This window comes from Notolepis coatsorum (genome assembly GCF_963971535.1).
Source record: "Notolepis coatsorum genome assembly, chromosome: 9".
Classification (NCBI taxonomy): Eukaryota; Metazoa; Chordata; class Actinopteri; order Aulopiformes; family Paralepididae; genus Notolepis; species Notolepis coatsorum.
The window spans coordinates 901,228-919,648 of NC_140173.1; the positions used below are offsets into that span (position 1 = coordinate 901,228).

General features: G+C 41.9%; 1 protein-coding gene across 1 annotated transcript in view; it reads right to left on the bottom strand.

The window, feature by feature from the left end:
- Window positions 1–18,421, bottom strand: part of wdr27 (WD repeat domain 27) — a gene marked incomplete at both ends in the record, with an annotated part of 316,569 nt that overhangs the window by 233,196 nt on the left and 64,952 nt on the right. The window contains one exon of the mRNA XM_084321236.1: window positions 18,193–18,282. Coding sequence (XP_084177362.1) covers window positions 18,193–18,282 — 90 coding nt within the window. The remainder of the gene's footprint in view (window positions 1–18,192; window positions 18,283–18,421) is intronic.

Genomic DNA, 18,421 nt, shown 5'->3' on the forward strand with positions numbered 1-18,421 from the left:
CTTGAAAAGGAAAAGGTTACAGGTCTTCTTCTCAAAAGTTTCTAGAAATCGGCAATTCGAGGAATTAAAAAAACTGTGTCTGTGCAGCCATGTTTAGTCATTCATGTCCATAGAAATTAATAGTAAACGATAAACGATAGTACGAACATGCTACATGATTATTTCAACATACATAATACATACATAACATAATGTACATGTCTAGCATCACGTTGTTGTAATTTTCCAGTAATTAGTCCATTTTACCATCACTAATGTTGCATAATGTCATAGGGTTGCCGGGTTAGTAACAATATCAAACAATATCTGAAACAATATCAAATAATAATAATAACTTACTTACTTACTGTCTTTTCACTATTATGTACCCTAATACTATGCTACTATTCTTATACTACTACCTATCTTGCCAATATTCTATACTAGTACTATGCACTCAGAGTGTAACACTCAAGCTCGATACTACGTGACGAACAATGCCACTGACCCTTAGCCGCCAGAGATGTACCCCTCCTGGTGACTTGTTGTTCACAATCTACTTTGGATAACTAAATTGTAAATTGTTAGTAGTTCCCCAATGTTAACTAAATCAAACCTGGAAAATCTGTAAAACATCCTGGAATTTGCGGTGAGTATACTGACAGGAGAAGTCTGCTAAGTAAACTATGTTCAGTTTCAGTAGACTGAAATAGCCTACTAATCAGCAGACATACAATTGGGACATGGTAATGATTCTCCACAAGGCCCGAGTAGAGTGAGGAGGAGAGAAAGTTGGTGTTGACCTCCTGGTCACCTCCTCTGTCCTCTCATCTCTGCCGCCCTCTTGTGGACATTGCATTCACCAGGCATCCAAGTCCTTAAAGGAACACTCCAACATTTTAGGAAATTAGCTTATTTAACATCTTCCCTGGAGTTAGACAAGAAGATACATACCTTTTTCATCTCTGCATGCATTAGGCTTAGGGACCGTTAGCCTAGCTTAGCTTCATCACTGGAAGTGGGTCATACATTTACCTGAGTTCCCTACAGTCACGAAATACACTCCAAATACAATCAAAATACAACTCCTACAAAATACAAAAAACATTCCTGTAAACATGTTGTGACCTGTGTATTTACCACGTCTCCCAGTCACACGAGTCTCCCAGTCACACAAGTCACACAAGTCTCCCAGTCACACATGTCTCCCAGACACACAAGTCTCTATAATAATAATGCAGGACCTCTTTAGAGATGTCTTTATTCGGCATGCAATGAAACAACGACATGCAATGGGCGGCACACAGTCTTTCTCAGGGTCGCCGATGCGATTGAGCTCTGCCCTTAACCCATCCCGTCGTCCTTCCCCCCAAGGGCTGCCGGGATCAGACAGGGCATGTTTTATCCATTGGGTTTCTCTTATCCACACAGAAAGGCCTGGGAGATTCCCCACCTGGGTACCTGGCATCGCGGAAACCTGGTCCCCGAGCGGGAATCGAACCCTGGACCTTCTTGCTAGCAAGTGAGGCGACAGTGTTAACCACTACACCACCGTGCCGCTCTCCCAGTCACACGAGTCTCCCACGAGTCTCCCAGTCACACAAGTCTCCAAGTCACACAAGTCTCCCAGTCACACAAGTCTCCCAGTCACACAAGCCTCCCAGTCACACAAGTCTCCAAGTCACACAAGTCTCCCAGTCACACAAGTCTCCCAGTCACACAAGTCTCCAAGTCACACAAGTCACACGAGTCTCCCAGTCACACAAGTCTCCCAGTCACACAAGTCTCCAAGTCACACAAGTCACACGAGTCTCCCAGTCACAAGTCTCCCAGTCACACAAGTCTCCCAGTCACACAAGTCACACGAGTCTCCCGGTCACACAAGTCTCCCAGTCACACAAGTCTCCCAGTCACACAAGTCTCCCAGTCACACAAGTCTCCAAGTCACACAAGTCTCCCAGTCACACGAGTCTCCGAGTCACACGAGTCTCCCAGTCACACAAGTCCCCAAGCCACACAAGTCTCCAAGTCACACAAGTCTCCCAGTCACACAAGTCTCCCAGTCACACAAGTCTCCCAGTCACACAAGTCACACAAGTCTCCCAGTCACATGAGTCTCCCAGTCACACGAGTCTCCCAGTCACACAAGTCACACAAGTCTCCAAGTCACACAAGTCTCCCAGTCACACAAGTCTCCGAGTCACACAAGTCTCCAAGTCACACAAGACTCCAAGTCACATGAGTCTCTGAGACTCCCAGTCACACAAGTCTCCCAGAGTCTCCCAGTCACCAGGTGGGTGAGAGCAGAGTGAGGTACCTGGGCTGCAGGGTGAGAATACAACACTGAAAAAAAGTAGCACTGGTGACATGAAATCACTGCGCCCAGACAGGAGTGGTTAGGCAAAAAATTGTTCCGAGTATATCTGCTTAGAAAACGGAATTATTCAATTATTTTTTATTTCTCCACGTGGTAAATACACAGGTCACAAGATGTTTACAGGAACGTTTTGGAGTTGTATTTTGATTGTATTTGGAGTGTAGGGACTGTAGGGAACTCGGGTAAATGTATGACCCACTTCCAGTGATGAACCTAAGCTAGGCTAACGGTCCAGGCATTCCCTAAGCCTAATGCATGCAGAGAGACGAAAAAGGATATGTATCTTCTTGTCTAACTCCAGGTAAGGTGTTAAATAAGCTAATTTCCCAAAATGTTGGAGTGTTCCTTTAAAGGGGACATGCATTGCTATTCCTTTCACTATTTTGGCAACTTTACACAATTCCTGTGAGTCTATGGAACACATCTGTAAAGTTTTCTTCAAAAAAATTCATTGTTTTCTATTTCTAATCAATTACTCTAAGGGCTTGTGTCCACAGCGGACGTTTTATGAGTTGTCAGCTCCTTTCTGTCATTAATTTCTATGCTACAGGCGCGCTCCTTTTCCCAGCGCCGCACCTCGCGTTTTAGCGCTCTCGGCGGCAGCGTTTTTGGGCGGAGCGCTCCCAGCGCATAAAGTTGAAACTAGTTCAACTTTTGGAGAGGAGCGCGGTTCATCAAGGTAACTCTTTTCAACCGACCAATCAACATCGAGCAAGTTCAGTTCAGTTCAGAGTTTTTATTTGCCACATGGAATCATACAATCATAGTTTCTTCATTACACAATCATAAATAGTCATTCCATGGACAAAAGGAGCAGGAAGAAGAATAAATCTTATAGTTACCTGCACCTTATTCCTAAACTAACAAGTATTTACTTAATGGTCGGTGTACAACCTAATTTACACAAATAATCATTTATACCATTATAAAAGAAACACACAATCCACAGTTAAACAAGAAAAATTAAATAATAATAATAATAATGATAAAGAATAAAAGAAAAAAAAGAAAAGATCTCACTATTCAGATCACATTTGATTTTCATACTGACTAAATATTTTTTTTTTATAATTTTTTTTGAATTGATAAACACTATTACATCCCTTAAGCTCGCTATGGAGAGAATTCCACAACTTTACACCAATAACTGAAGGACACATCTGTTTAAGTGTGGTACGTGCAAACTGATGTTTAAAATTGTATTTTCTCCTACTAAACTCACTTTCTAAATGAAAAAGATTTTGTAGTTTTTCTGGCAGTGTATTATTTCTTGCCCTAAACATAATTAACATTGTTTGAAACTTAACCATGTCTTCAAGTTTAATTATTCTAGATTTAATAAATAATATATTTGTGTGTTCTCGATAACTCACTTTGTGTGATTCGTACAGCCCTCTTCTGTAGTATATATAATGGTTTTATATTAGTCCCATAAGTATTCCCCCATACTTCAACACAATAACTGATATAAGGTGAGATGAGTGAGCAGTAGAGTGTTATCATTGCCTCATACTGTAACACATCCTTTACTTTATTCATAACAAAAATACTCTTGGACATCTTTTTTTTAACGTGTGCTATGTGCGATTTCCATGTTAATTTATCATCCATAATCACACCAAGAAAACGAAATTCATTAACTCTCTCTATATCAACTCCATCTATGGTCAGTACTATATTTTCATCTAGTTTTCGATTGCCAAAAATCATAAATTTTGTTTTTTTCAGATTCAGTGATAGCTTATTTACATCAAACCATTTCTTTAGCTTTGTCATTTCATACACAATATATTCAGCTAGTTCCTTTAAATTATTTCCAGAGCAAAAAAAATGTGTATCATCAGCAAACAAGACAAACTGTAATAGTTTTGAATGAATGAATGAATAAAAACTTTATTTAACAGATTGCAGAATGGGTACAATACAGTACGGCTCAATACACACAATTGTTAAGGGGATGCAGACCTGAGAAAGACGTTTGTCTTGTTTCCATCAGGGTCCCCCATTTTCAATTCATATAGACATTTATGACATACACAACATACATGACATTTATGGCATAGGGACATATAGGTATTTAGTACTGATACATTTGTGACATAAACGGTATTCAAATATATAGTACTGTTACCCCTAGATCAGGGGTGGGCAACTTTGTATATGGTGAGGGCCACAAAATGTCCACAATCAATCTGGGGGGCCGCATTGTTTATCGGCAGTCCCGCCAGTAGTACCCCATCACTCAAATAGCCCATAATAGTCACAGATGTGATAAATAAGGTATATAAACAATTATAATGTGTTGTAACTTTGTTTTTATTCCATTTCAAATGCATTTAGTAATGCAATTTCAACTTTATGAATTTATAAACAGCTGAATTTAAAAGTATTGCTGTAACCCCAAATATATACAAAAATGATCAATTATAATTAAGGCTTCTAATCAAATAAATGTATGAACTTAAAGCCCACTGCTCAACAAACACAAAGCAGCATTCCTGCTGCATTTCACTACAACAGTAAATCAAAAGTGCAATAATAAATGATTTTGTTAAATGTATAAACTTTTATCCTGCTACTAAACAAAACATTATAACACTGAAATGCATGTTATGGATATGAAGCACTCAGGAATGTTTTGTTTAGTTGCAGGATACAAGTTTATACATTTAACAAAATCATTTATTATTGCACTTTTGATTTACTGTTGTAGTGAAATGCAGCAGGAATGCTGCTTTGTGTTTGTGTTATTAGTGTTATCTGAACACTACAAAAGTAAACAAGTAAAGTGCAAGTAAAGTAAAGTAAAGTGCAATACTACATGCCTCCCATTGACCCTTTATCAAACTGGCATGACATTCACCCTCGCCCCACAGTGGGTCAATAATGGTTATAATAATAATAATGGTCCCATCTCTACACCTCTCCATCATCTCCCCCCCCTCTCTACACCTCTTCATCATCTCTCCCCCCCTCTCTACACCTCTTCATCATCTCCTTCCCCCCCTCTACACCTCTTCATCATCTCCTCCCCCCCCCTGTCTTTAATGAGACACTTGTGGTCTCTCCATTTGGCGCACAATAGCAGGAATGTCAACTTCAATGTTTGTGCATGCAATCTGTATCAGATGAAATAATGTTTCATCCGACAGCCTGTTTCTCTCCTTTGACTTGATGTGCTTCATGTTTGAGAAATTGCTCTCACGTATGTATGTGCTCCCAAACATACTGGCCATAGAGAGGGCAAAGTCCCTGAGGAGTGGGAAGCGGGGCTCAGGTAGCAGTTTCCAAAACGAAATTCCCCTCTCATTTCTCTTTGCTTGAAAAAAAGGATCTGACTGTAGCTCGCACAGTTCAAGCTGCAACGGTGGGGGCTGCTCTGACACCGTAGCGGTGAGGGGGCCGGCAAACAGCGCTATCCGTGACTGCATGCCGTTGAAATCTTCAAACCGATCATTGAATTGCATTTGCAGTGTTTCAATGTCGCTCCTGTAGTTTCCGACGGCTCAGCCATCGGATTTCTGTGTGTAGCTGCAAGTCGCCATAATCAGTGTCCATCTCTTCCAAAAAGGAGACAAACTTTCTATGGTTTAGTGACCTGTTGCCTCCACGAATTAGATTGGTAACCTTGGTAACCAAATCCATAACATGGCTGTATTCAAGCTTCTTGGCACAGAGAGCCTCCTATATCAGATTAAAAAAAAAGAAAAACGATTTAACGACTCTCGCATATAATTTGACTACACTCGACTCGCATTGGTCATTATAGTGACGCACAATAGATGGAAATTATGTTAGCGAACTTACCTGATGTATAATGCAGTGCAGTATTGGACACTCAACGCCACTCTGCCTTAGAAGCCCGGCGAATCCATCGGTAACAACAGCCGACAGTTTATCAAAACCCCCATATTGCTGCACGGCACTTTCAACAGCGTTGAATATGTGCACACTAGGGCTGACCCCTATTAGTCAAATAGTCGACTAATCGATCGAAAGGAGCCATAGTTGACTGCCAACTCTTCTTAGTCGAATACAATACAAAAAAAAAAAAAAAAAAGTATACTTTTTTTTTTTTTTTTTTATTGGCCTGGGGCCGCATGGAACGTCGGTGAGGGCCGCATGCGGCCCGCGGGCCGCCAGTTGCCCCTCCCTGCCCTAGATCCTGACAGAGTATATACATATGATGGGGAGGGGACTGTACATTAGGAGGGGGTGGGTGGGTGGGAGAGAGATATACATACGGCGGGGAGGGAATATATACATGCGGTGGGGAGGAGACTGTCTATTAGGAGGTGGTGGGGGTTTTGGGCATTACGGTGGCCAGTTTCGAATTGCAGCCTCCCGTAGGTGCTCTTTAAGAGCGGTTTTGAATGTGGGTAGGGATTCACATTCCTTTACAGCTTTGGGTAGGGCGTTCCACATTGATGTGGCATAATTGCGAAACGTATTTAGTCCCTTGTTTGAGCCGAATCTGGGTTTAACATGATTTGTTGAGCTTCCTCTGGTGTAGTGGTTGTGGTATTCACTGACCTTTGGGAAGTATTTTGACATGTACATGGGTACCTTAGTCGTATAGTGTATCTTGTAGACCAGGCCCATTGCAAGTTGCTGTACTCTGTCGTCTACTCTAAGCCATCCTAGGTTGTCAAAGTGGGCAGGGGTGAGGTGGGTTCTGGGGGTAATAATAATAATAATAATAATAATACATCTATTTTATATAGCGCTTTTCCAGGTGCTCAAATACGCTTTACATGGGCAGGAGAGACAAACTATGGCAAAACAAAAAACAGAACAAAAATAATACATGACAAAAATAAAATAACACCGACAGAATTAGAGGTCAAAAGCAAGATTGAAAAGGTGAGTTTTGAGGGCTGATTTAAAAGATGTCAGGGTGTTTGCATCACGGATATGGCTGGGGAGGGTATTCCAGAGGGAGGGGGCAGCAGCAGCAAAGGCCCTGTCGCCCCAGGTCCGGAGCCTGGTCGTGGGAGGTGTTAGGAGGTTGGCATCTGCAGACCTAAGGCGACGGGTGGGCGTGTGACGGTGGAGGAGGTCGGACAGGTAGGGAGGGGCAAGGTTGTTGAGGGCTTTAAATGTGATAAGTACCTAGTATTTTAAAATGTATCCTGTATTTGATTGGAAGCCAGTGGAGGTCGTGGAGGACAGGGGTGATGTGATCAGAGCGACGGGTGGAGGTGAGCATGCGGGCAGCAGAGTTTTGGACATATTGGAGTTTATTGAGGATAGTGTTTGGTGAGCCGTAGAGGATGCTGTTGCAGTAATCTAGTCTTGATGATATGAATGCATGAACCAGTGTTTCAGCAGCGGAGAGTGATAGGGAGGGGCGGAGACGAGCAATGTTCCGGAGGTGGTAGAAGGCCGATTTGGTTATGTGGTTCACATGGCGGAGGAAAGAAAGGGTGGAGTCCAGGATGATGCCAAGGTTACGGACGTGAGTGGAGGGGGTGACAATGGTACCATCAATATTTAGGGTGAAATCCTGGGTGTGGCTGGTGAGGGATTTTGGACCGATAATGATGATTTCTGATTTATTGCAGTTTAGTTTAAGAAAGTTATTTTGCATCCATGTTTTGATGTCTGTGAGGCAGGTGCTGAGGGTGGAGAGAGTGGCTGGAGTGATAGTCTTGGTGGAGAGGTAGAGCTGAGTGTCGTCTGCATAACAGTGAAAACGCAGGCCATGTTGGCGGAGAATCAGACCAAGTGGAAGGATGTAGAGGATGAAGAGCAGGGGACCAAGTACTGAGCCTTGGGGGACACCATGAGTGATGGGGGCAGTGGGGGATTTGCAGTTGTTGATAGAGATGAATTGGTGCCTGTGTGAGAGGTATGATTGGAGCAAGGTGAGGGGGATTCCGGAGATGCCAACGGAGGACTGGAGACGAGTGATGAGGATGGGGTGACTGATGGTGTCAAAAGCAGCGCTGAGGTCTAGGAGAATGAGGATGGAGAGGGAACCAGAGTCGGCAGAGAGGAGTATGTCGTTGGTGACCTTTAGAAGAGCAGTTTCGGTGCTGTGTTTGGTGCGGAATCCGGATTGAAATGCATCATAAAGGTTATTGTTGTCGAGGTAGGATTTTAATTGGGAGGCAATGGCTCGCTCAATTATTTTTGAGAGGAAGGGGAGGTTGGAAATGGGGCGGAAATTATCAAGGGTTTCAGGGTTGAGACCGGGTTTTTTTAGTAGGGGGGTGACAGAAGCAATTTTGAGGGCGGGGGGAAATAGGCCAGTGGTCAGAGAGGTGTTTACGATGGAGGTGATTAGGGGAGAAAGGGCAGGGAGACAAGCCTTGACTAGGATGGAGGGGATAGGGTCCAGGATGCAGGTAGAAGTTTTCATTGTAGAGAGAATGGAGGATAGGTCCGATGCAGTGATTTCAGTGAAGGATGTAAAAGGTGGGTTGGGCGGTGGAGAGGGGGTTGAATCCGGAGGGGAGATAGTGTTGGCGGAGGCAATTGTTAGTTGGGTGTGGATTTTGTCAATTTTTGTTTGGAGATGTGACAGATAGGAGACACATTTACTGACAGTGAAGGAACAGGAGATTGTGTCAGAGGGTTTAAGAAGTGTGTTGATGGTGGAAAACAGAGTCCTGGGGTTGTTGCTGCCAGACTGTATGATAGCGTAAGATAGGGTAAGGTCAAGTAGTAGTCTGACCAGTTTGTTTTGTGATGTTTGTAATTTTGTTTTAAGCGCCTTTGAGGTGCTTTGGTACCATGAGGTGCACGCATAGTCGTAGTACCCTTGAATGAGTGCTCCTGCCAGAGTCTTCAGGGTATTCTTGTTTACCAGAGAGGAGATCCGGTACAAGAATCTAGTTCGTTGGTTGACTTTTTTTTATTACATTGGATGCCATTTTGTCACAGGAAAGATTTGCCTCTAGGATGGAACCCAGGTAGGTCATTTCGTCTTTCCTTGTGACAATATTGTCACCCACTGCAACTGAGAAGCCGTCGGTCTTGCTGAGTTTGTTATTTGAACCGAAGAGAATGGACTCTGTTTTGCCCATGTGTAATGATAGTTTGTTATCAGCGAGCCATATGCAGATTTTGCCTAGTTCCGAGCTGAGGGTTTTTTCAACCTGCAACTTGTTCTTGTCAGAGACCAGCAGGGCTGAGTCGTCCGCAAACAGGAACAAGTTGCAGTCACAGGCTGACGACATGTCATTTGCATAAATTAGGAAGAGTAGCGGTCCTAGTATGCTTCCTTGTGGAACACCACAGCTCACTGTGAGGGGGGGGGGGGGGGGGGTAGAGTACCGTTTACCTCTACCATCTGTTCTCTCCCCTTGAAACATCACAAATATCATTAATATATAAAAGAAAGAGTTTGGGCCCCAAGTGGCTGAGCCGCGGCAGTCGCGAGACTCAGGAAAACGCTCTGAGCTTTTTTTTTTTGCTTTTCAAAGCGGTCCGCCTTGAAAAAAACGTCCGCTATGGACACAAGCCCTTAACTCTTTCAGTGCCACGCCTGGTTTTCCGTTTTACCGCTTGAATGCCACCATCGGCGCCAATGTTAACGTTAATATCACCTAATCTATGTTTTAAATTATGGCTATGTGTCTAATCTGCCCATCGCATTATCAAAGACTATTTTCCAGTCAGTGCTGTGAAGACAGATTGTTTTTTTATTGCGTCGTTTCCATTTCAGAGCAGTTAGAAAAGCCCCCGTTTTGATATAAAAAACAGCTCATTCTGGAGCATTCTATGAAAATCGTCTTTTAGTGGAATATTCCACAACGTTGATATTCGTCGGCCTTTTTATGAATCGTTTTCAAATAAACGCTAGATGATCAATATTATACGTGCACGCAAGCACATTACGGCCGCGCACTGATAATCGCTCCGTTGATTTCATCACGGAGTTTTACAGTGAAACCGAAAGAAGACATTTCACAAAACAGCTTATAACTTCATCAAACTTACTCCGATTATCCTACCACTGATAACATAGAGTCCTTACCTGACATCAGATGGTATCCAACTGGTATATTCCAATTCCTGATCACCATTCGAAAAAATCGATACGTGTATGGATCCAACGCGACATAGTAGATCTCTATGATCCGCGGGGATCTGAGGCTCCAGAATGAACTCTGGTAACCCCGGCTGGATCAGTGAACTGGAAAATGTGGAGTACCGGATTTTTTCCCCCATTTATTTTCATTGAGTCCATTCCAAAATCACTTATGTCATCTGGGAGACGACAGGGGGCGCTTTTTTCCACAGTGATCGTCGGCGCCCCTCGGCTATACTCGGGTAGGCTCGGGTGATGCAATAATTTTTCAGATCGCAAAAAAAAAAAAAAAAAAAAAATCCGAGAAATCTCATGAGTGGCTAGCAACCACCTATAAAAAAACACGAGAAATCTCGTGAGTGGCACTGAAAGAGTTAAGCAGCATTTTTCCACTTCAAGATTTCAAGCTGTTTTTGGGCTGGGCTCCGCCCATAAGCGCTTTGAGTGACAGTCACCCACACAGCGTGATACATGTATACTCCATCACTGAGGCCGATGCGATACGCATCTCGATACGTTGCCAACGATACGATACATTAACGATACATTTGAAGCACCGGGCGATGCAATACGATTCACCCCTGTTGAGATACAGTTAACTGTTCGATATGATTTGATTCAACATAATGTGATTCGGGGCGATACGATGCGATTCAACACGATGCAAAATAATGATACAATTCTATGGTATGACAGAGGATTTGGTTTTATTCCTTATATGCAGCATCATAAATCATATGATCATAAATTAACAAAAAAGTGCTTTACATATTTGGTTCTCTCTACTAGTACTGCGCATCCCATTATGCTGTTTCTTTTTTACCTTAAAAAAACACTTGGTCCTTTCACAAACAGGCCTTTTCACAAGTCCTTTGTAGTAGTGTTCTCTGTCTCCAGTTTACAGTACACTTTTTATAACACCTCACAGTTGAACAATTTAAGGATGCATTGCCCAGGATTAACAATGTGCAAATAACAATTACCATAGTGCAATGCCCATACAACTGCCAGACTGATGTGCTTAACATTCAGTAGGCTAACTCAGCAGTGAGCAGAAAGCAGTGGTGTGGTTTCTATATGAACAAATTATTACTATTCTATATGAATACAAAATAACCTTTCACAAACAGGTCTTTCATAACTGCTTACAATTGTAAGGAAAATGTAAACTAGTATTGGCAGTCACAGGTTGCTGTAAACACCACTCTCACTGAGTGATTTAAACTCATATGTCTTACTATCTCTTCTCACTTTTTCATACAGAGCAGGGATTTGTTTCTCGGTAAAGAACCTCCTATTTGGTATATGGTACCTGGGCTCCAAAATGTGGAGGAGGTGTTGGAAGCCCTCGTTCTCTGTGATACTATACGGCTGGATATCTTTACAGATAAAGAAGGCGATTTGTTATTGCCTTGGAACGGGTAGACTCGTTAGCCAGCGGAGCGTGAGAAAAAGCTGCTACTGTATTATGTTGCTCACCAGTCTTGCTGCCGCTAGCCGGGTTAGCTTCAGCTGAATCCAAGGCAGCCGCAAACGTAGTATCCAAACTAGGGCTGTCCCCGACTAAGGATTTGGATGGTCGACTATGATTGGCCAAAATGTGTCGTTAGTCGACTATTGGTCCAAAAAAAATAATAATAAAAAAGTATAATATATATATTTTCTTTTTATCATTCCATTTGGGCTGTGGGGGGTGCTTAAAGTCTGAAGGAGTCGACTGAAGGCTTCTTGTCCTCTGCAAAAGCATGCAATTGGTCCACTGATGGATACATCTTGATATTTGTCTAGTCTAGTGTGTTCATTAGATGGGTATAGTCAAGTTAGACCGCGCTCACAAGTTCTCACACTGGGTGCTGTAATCCCATAAAGTTCAGTATATCAAAAAGCAGGGTAGCCGGACCAGCACTCACAGGTTCAATGTTTTTTAATGGCAGCCTGAATAAATAGCAGACATGTTTCGGACAATGTCCTTCTTCAGTGATATGGCTATTATTATATTATCATTAGATGGGTGAAATCCTCTTTCAGTGCCTCTGTGCCTGTTTTCATAGGCAGTTAGCCTCTGGTATGCGTGCCATTAGCGTTAGCCACGCTTCTAGGCCTCTTTTCTTTTGGAAAAAATGATAAATTATAATTATTATTATTTTTTAAATATTATATATATATATATGGGGTGCCCTCGTGGCGCATACCATAGTGCAGGGCTATTCAACTGGCGGCCCGCGGGCCGGATGATTCTGACCGGCCCGCCAAAGATGACATGATAATAAAAAAAAATTAATAATAAAAAAAAAAAAAATTTAACTTTTTTCTTTTCATGTCAACGTTAACACGCACAATTGAGCCAAAAGTCACTCAATTAATGACAGATTTCATTGATAAATTGTGGGAAAACTTTGCAAGTCGATTTGATGAATTTGACATGTCCAGAGAATTGATGCATTTTGTGAGCAACCCATTTGCCAATGTAGCTGCTATTTCCACAAAAGGACAAGAGTTCCTTGCATCACTTCACATTGATGAAGGTCTCCTGCAACTTGAAATAATTGACATGCAAGCATCATCTGCTCTGAAGCAGGCACTTGAGAATGAATCCACCACAACATTTTGGATAAAGTGTATTCATGTCAAGACATTCCCCAAAATAAAAACGCTGGCAATATCTGTGCTAACAATGTTTGGCTCAACATACACCTGTGAATCCAGTTTCTCTCACATGAATGCCATTAAAACAAGCAACCATGCCTCCTTGACAAATGAGCATTTGCATCACTGTTTGCGGGTAGCCCTCACTTCCTATGAACCCTCTTTCTCTGCCATTGCCCAGTCAAAGAAGTGCAATCGCTCTCATTAGATGTGTGTATGTAGGCTAGGCCTGTCTGCCCCCCACCCCCCTGATGTTTGAGAGTTAAGAGTCGACAATAAGTGCTAATAAGATGCTGTGATTTGCTGTTGTTGCACAGAAATTAAGCACTTTTTCATAAGCTCAGCTGCACTATAATGTGTTTTTTTGTTCAAGTGTTGATGTTAGAATGTTCAGATGCACATCATGCACTTGTTTGTTTTTTATTTAATTTTTATATTGAAATGTTGAAGAGGAGATGTTGCAGTTGTTGCACAGTCATAAATGAAGCACTTTTGCAGGAGATGTTGCAGATGTGGCACATAAATGAAGCACTTTTTTTGAAAAGTATACTACTTTTGCAATGTAGTTAAAGGGGAACTATCTTATAAATGGCCTTTTTCAGTGTTTAGCATTGTTTCCTAGCTATGTGGACTTATATTAATATGATCTATGTCTCTAATTCTCATATTGGCGCATTCTTCCAATTCTCCTCTCACAATATTCACCCTCACTGAACTGTCATCTGTCTGAAAATGTGCTGATTTGTGATGTCAGAGAGACACCGCTGCATGATAATCAGCTGAGTTTCCACACAGTTCCCACTGTGGTTGGAGCCCATGAGGCTCAAAACGGCTTAAGATCTTGAGGTCGAAAAATGCTGTTTTTGAGGACTTGATTAGAAATACAAAACAATGAATTAAAAAAAAAAAAAAATTACAGAGGTGTTCCATAAACCCACAGGAATTGTGTAAAAGTGCCCAAATAGTGAAAGAAATAGTAAAATAGTTCCCCTTTAAATAAAAGTTGTGAAAATGTGGTTGCGTGTTGTGTCAAGTGTACATATATTCATAGCACGGGGAGGCGCCGTGGCAGTCCGGCCCCTGGCCCCTTGGGTTTCTGACAATGTGGCCCCCTGAACAATTTAGTTGAATAGCCCTGCCATAGTGCCTCGCGCACCTACGCGGCCGACCCGGGTTCGATCCCAGCTCCCGTCGTTATTTGTCGCATGTCCTCCCCATCTCTCCTCCCATTCGCCCTCTCCTCTGTCAGTCCTGCGTGACCAATAAAGCTGTAAAAATGCTAAAAAAAATTATTAAAAATAAATATATATATATATATATATATTTATTTTTTGTATTCGACTAAGAGGTTGGCAGTCGACTACGGCTCCTTTCGACCGATTAGTCGACTAATCGACTAATAGGGGTCAGCCCTAATCCACACCATGTCGCCTCTTTACAGTATGTGCATCGCTAAATTCATCGTACTACTTGTGTACTTTATAGGGGCACGGCATCGTTTGCAAATTGCTTGCGATTTGTCAAGTTGTCCGTCTTTCTTGAAAAATCCAAAGCCAAACGTTTGATTTGTATGTACTTTTCGGTGCGCTGTGTATCTCTTTCTCCTCAACTTCCACTGTTTGTTGATAACTGTGACGCGGCTCTCGCCTTCCGTAGTAGCAAAGCAAAGATATTCTCTGCCGAGTGCTGACAGAAGTGGATGAGAGGAAATTATATGAATGAATCGGTTTTGACCAATGCATAGACGCTACAATAGATGCATCGCGAGTTCAACCTGAATTGTAGCCGATGTGCACTTTTTCAACCGGTGCACTCGCATTTTGAACGTTAATGCCGGTGTACCGATGCGAATCTGTGAATCTTAACATCACTAATGTATACGAGAGAGCGAGAGAGAGAACGAGCGAGCAAGCGAGAGAGAGAGAGGGAGAGAGAGAGAGGATACATCGCTCAGTGCTTGCGTGTGCGCTGTGAGCGGCTCAACTGCGATTGTGTGTAAAATGCAGGTTGAGAGAGAGGATACATCGCTTTGTGCGTGCGTGTGCGCTGTGAGTGGCTCAACTGCGATTGTGTGTAAAATGCAGGTTGAGAGAGAGAGGGAGAGTCAGGGACAGGGAGACCGCTTCCGCATTATTCCCACTGCTCCGTTGTTGAGCGAATTGTTGATTGTGGGCGGTGACTACAACCAGTGCCTTATTCACGTCAGCAAAACAGTCAAATCAGAACAGCTTAGTTGAGTGAGGGAGGATCTCGTGAACTCAAGACTAGACTGATGAGTCAAAATGAGAATTAGAGAAACACAACCCATTGATATAAACCCCCATTGCTAGGAAACAATGATTAAAAACTGGAAAAGGCCATTTATAAGACACAGGACCTTTAAGTCCCAAACATACAATATAACTCTACCCATGACGTACATTAGCACACTCGTTTTTTGTCTTGGCTCTTCTATGTCTACCACATTGGCTATGCTAGTGTTTCTGGGTGGGAGAAGCAGAAATGAAGTTGCTGTGGTTGGACTTGTGACAGTTCTGTAAATCACCACCATTTATCAAACTCTCATCCAATCTCACAAAAGAACTAACTTGGAGCTTCATGAATGAATAGATGGGAGAGTTCGATGAGCGCTGGGAAAAAAGGCATCAACCTAAACCTCGCCCATTTTCAGGAGCCGATGTGATTTGTTTCAAATTAGGAGTAATTTCAATCATCCACAAAACATTTGCACCAGTGTTTACTTTTTGGGATACTGGAAGCATAAATTGTTTTTGAATTGGTTAGCAATGTTAGTGTATGGAATCCATTTTAGAACAACCTGTACGGAATCCATTTTAGATTATCCTTCCCGAGTCATTTCTACTACATACTCGTTCCTACTACATACCTAACTAAGTAATTTCTACTACATACCAATTCATTCCTACTACATACCTAAGTCATTTCTACTACATGCCAAGTCGTTCCTACTACATACCTAAGTCATTTCTACTACATGCCAAGTCGTTCCTACTACATACCTAAGTCATTTCTACTATACCAAGTCGTTCCTACTACATACCTAAGTCATTTCTACTATACCAAGTCGTTCCTACTACATACCTAAGTCATTTCTACTACATGCCAAGTCGTTCCTACTACATACCTAAGTCATTTCTACTACATGCCAAGTCGTTCCTACTACATACCTAAGTCATTTCTACTATACCAAGTCGTTCCTACTACATACCTAAGTCATTTCTACTACGTACTAAGTCATTCCTACTACATACCTAAGTCATTTCTACTACGTACTAAGTCATTCCTACTACATACCTAAGTCATTTCTACTACATACCAAGTTGTTCCTACTACATACCTAAGTCATTTCTACTACATACCAAGTTGTTCCTACTACTTACCCTAGTAATTTCTACTACATAGTAGTATGATTCAAATAAACAATACTATATACTACCCGAGTCATTTCTACTACCTGAGTTGTTCCTACTACATACCAAAGTAATTTCTAATACATACCATCACAATGTAATTTCTACTACATACTGAAATACGTCCTGAAATGGATTCCACACTAGTGTATGTCTTTGGAAAATGACATTCAACACCTTCCAAACAACTTCCCAATTGTCAAACTATAAGGACATGAACATGATTGTTCTCATGTTTCATTACCCCAACGACTTCCACTAGCATTGTGGTAATAATTGTATGGTAGATTTCTTCTTTCCACATCTCAAAACACAAAACAACACTAGCGGAGGTGCTTTTTGGATGGACTGTAATGAATCTTAGGTTGTGACAAATCATTATGTTGTCTCTTTGCAATGGATGGAGTAGTTGCAGTAGTTTTAAATCGCAATGTGTGTCCTTCTGACTTCTTCACCTAGTCCTTCGATTTCTGATAAGACAGAGACGAAGTGTACCAAGCGCCTCCACATATTCATGCTTTGGCAGGCAACCCAAGAATGCTCAGCCGGTAAAGGAAAAAATATATCTGGAATTTGGATGGTGAAAGCTACGGTAAGTAAGTGAATATTTGGATCTTTCCTAGAGCCTTTCATCCCTGGCCATGTGGACACATTTCAAAGTGAGTCATGCAATCCAGTCCAAATAAGGTTAGCCTAAATCAAGATTTCACTGTATTCACTTAAAAAAGAGCTGTAAGTGGTTTTTCTTTGTTAAAAGATGTGTTAAATAGCTCTACATTACAACAGCCATCACTGATATAGTGTTTGGTCAGTAACATGGGTCTGGCAGTCCTTTTCCTCTGCCGCAAACAGAAAAAAAAAGTCTGGTATCCCAATTCCCATTGTATCCAATCAGGAGAGAGAACCCTAGATATTTTTACTTGTTTCAAGAAATCTTGCCAAGCCAAATTTGTTTACTGTACTGGCAGATTACACATTTCAAACTTTTATTTATATTTTTGTCAGACCATTTTTGCAGAGTTCTCTCTCCTGATTGGACAGAGTGGGAAGGGATACCAGAAAATGTGTTTTGTGTTTACTGCAGAGCAGAGGGACTGGGAGACCCATGTTAGTGACCAGACACTCTATATCAGTGATGGAGAGCTATAATTTGAACATGTAGACCACTTATTTTAACAAATAAATACCACGTATTGTACTTTTAATCTAATGGTGTTTTCATTTCATTCAATCTCTTATGGTGTTTTCACACCTGTATCTGGTTTGCTTTGTTCCGATTCAGGGGCTAAAATTATACAATTGTTGCATTTGTCCCTTGGATCGGTTGTGTTCAAAAGCGCTCCAACATTGTAAACAAATGCCATGTGCGAGCAAACTGTTCTCTCATTGGTCATAAATCTTACCAGAAGGAATGTAATATATTCTCAGACATGTACCACCAGACTTGCCAGAGACCACGGATCGCCCACCTCGAGCAAAGATACCCACAGCAGTATGGCAATGACCTAAGAAGCAAACTACCAGTTTCAACTTTCAACTTCGATTAAACTTTCAGGCCAAAAAAGAACAATGTCACACAAAAAACAATGGATTATCTGTCCTCTAATTTGGATTTGTGTGGAGATTCCAGGGAAAGTAAAGTATGGATGACACTTAAATTATACATGGCCCTGAGGTGTTCGAACGCCCAGGAGGACACCCCACTGCATGCAGTACTGTACCGGTGTAGACAGTTGGACTGCCGATGAGGGAGGACTTGCATAGTAACACAGAGCTGTCTCCCAGACCACACAGGATCTGCTTCCCATCCCCTGGTGGAATACAAGAGGAGACAGAAACATCCCATCTTCATTAAGACATGCTGTTTTTTTTAAGTACAGTTGCTTTATTGTTACTGGAAGGATTTGGTTTGTAAAGTTCCGGGCGGGCAGAAGTCATTGGACGCCACCT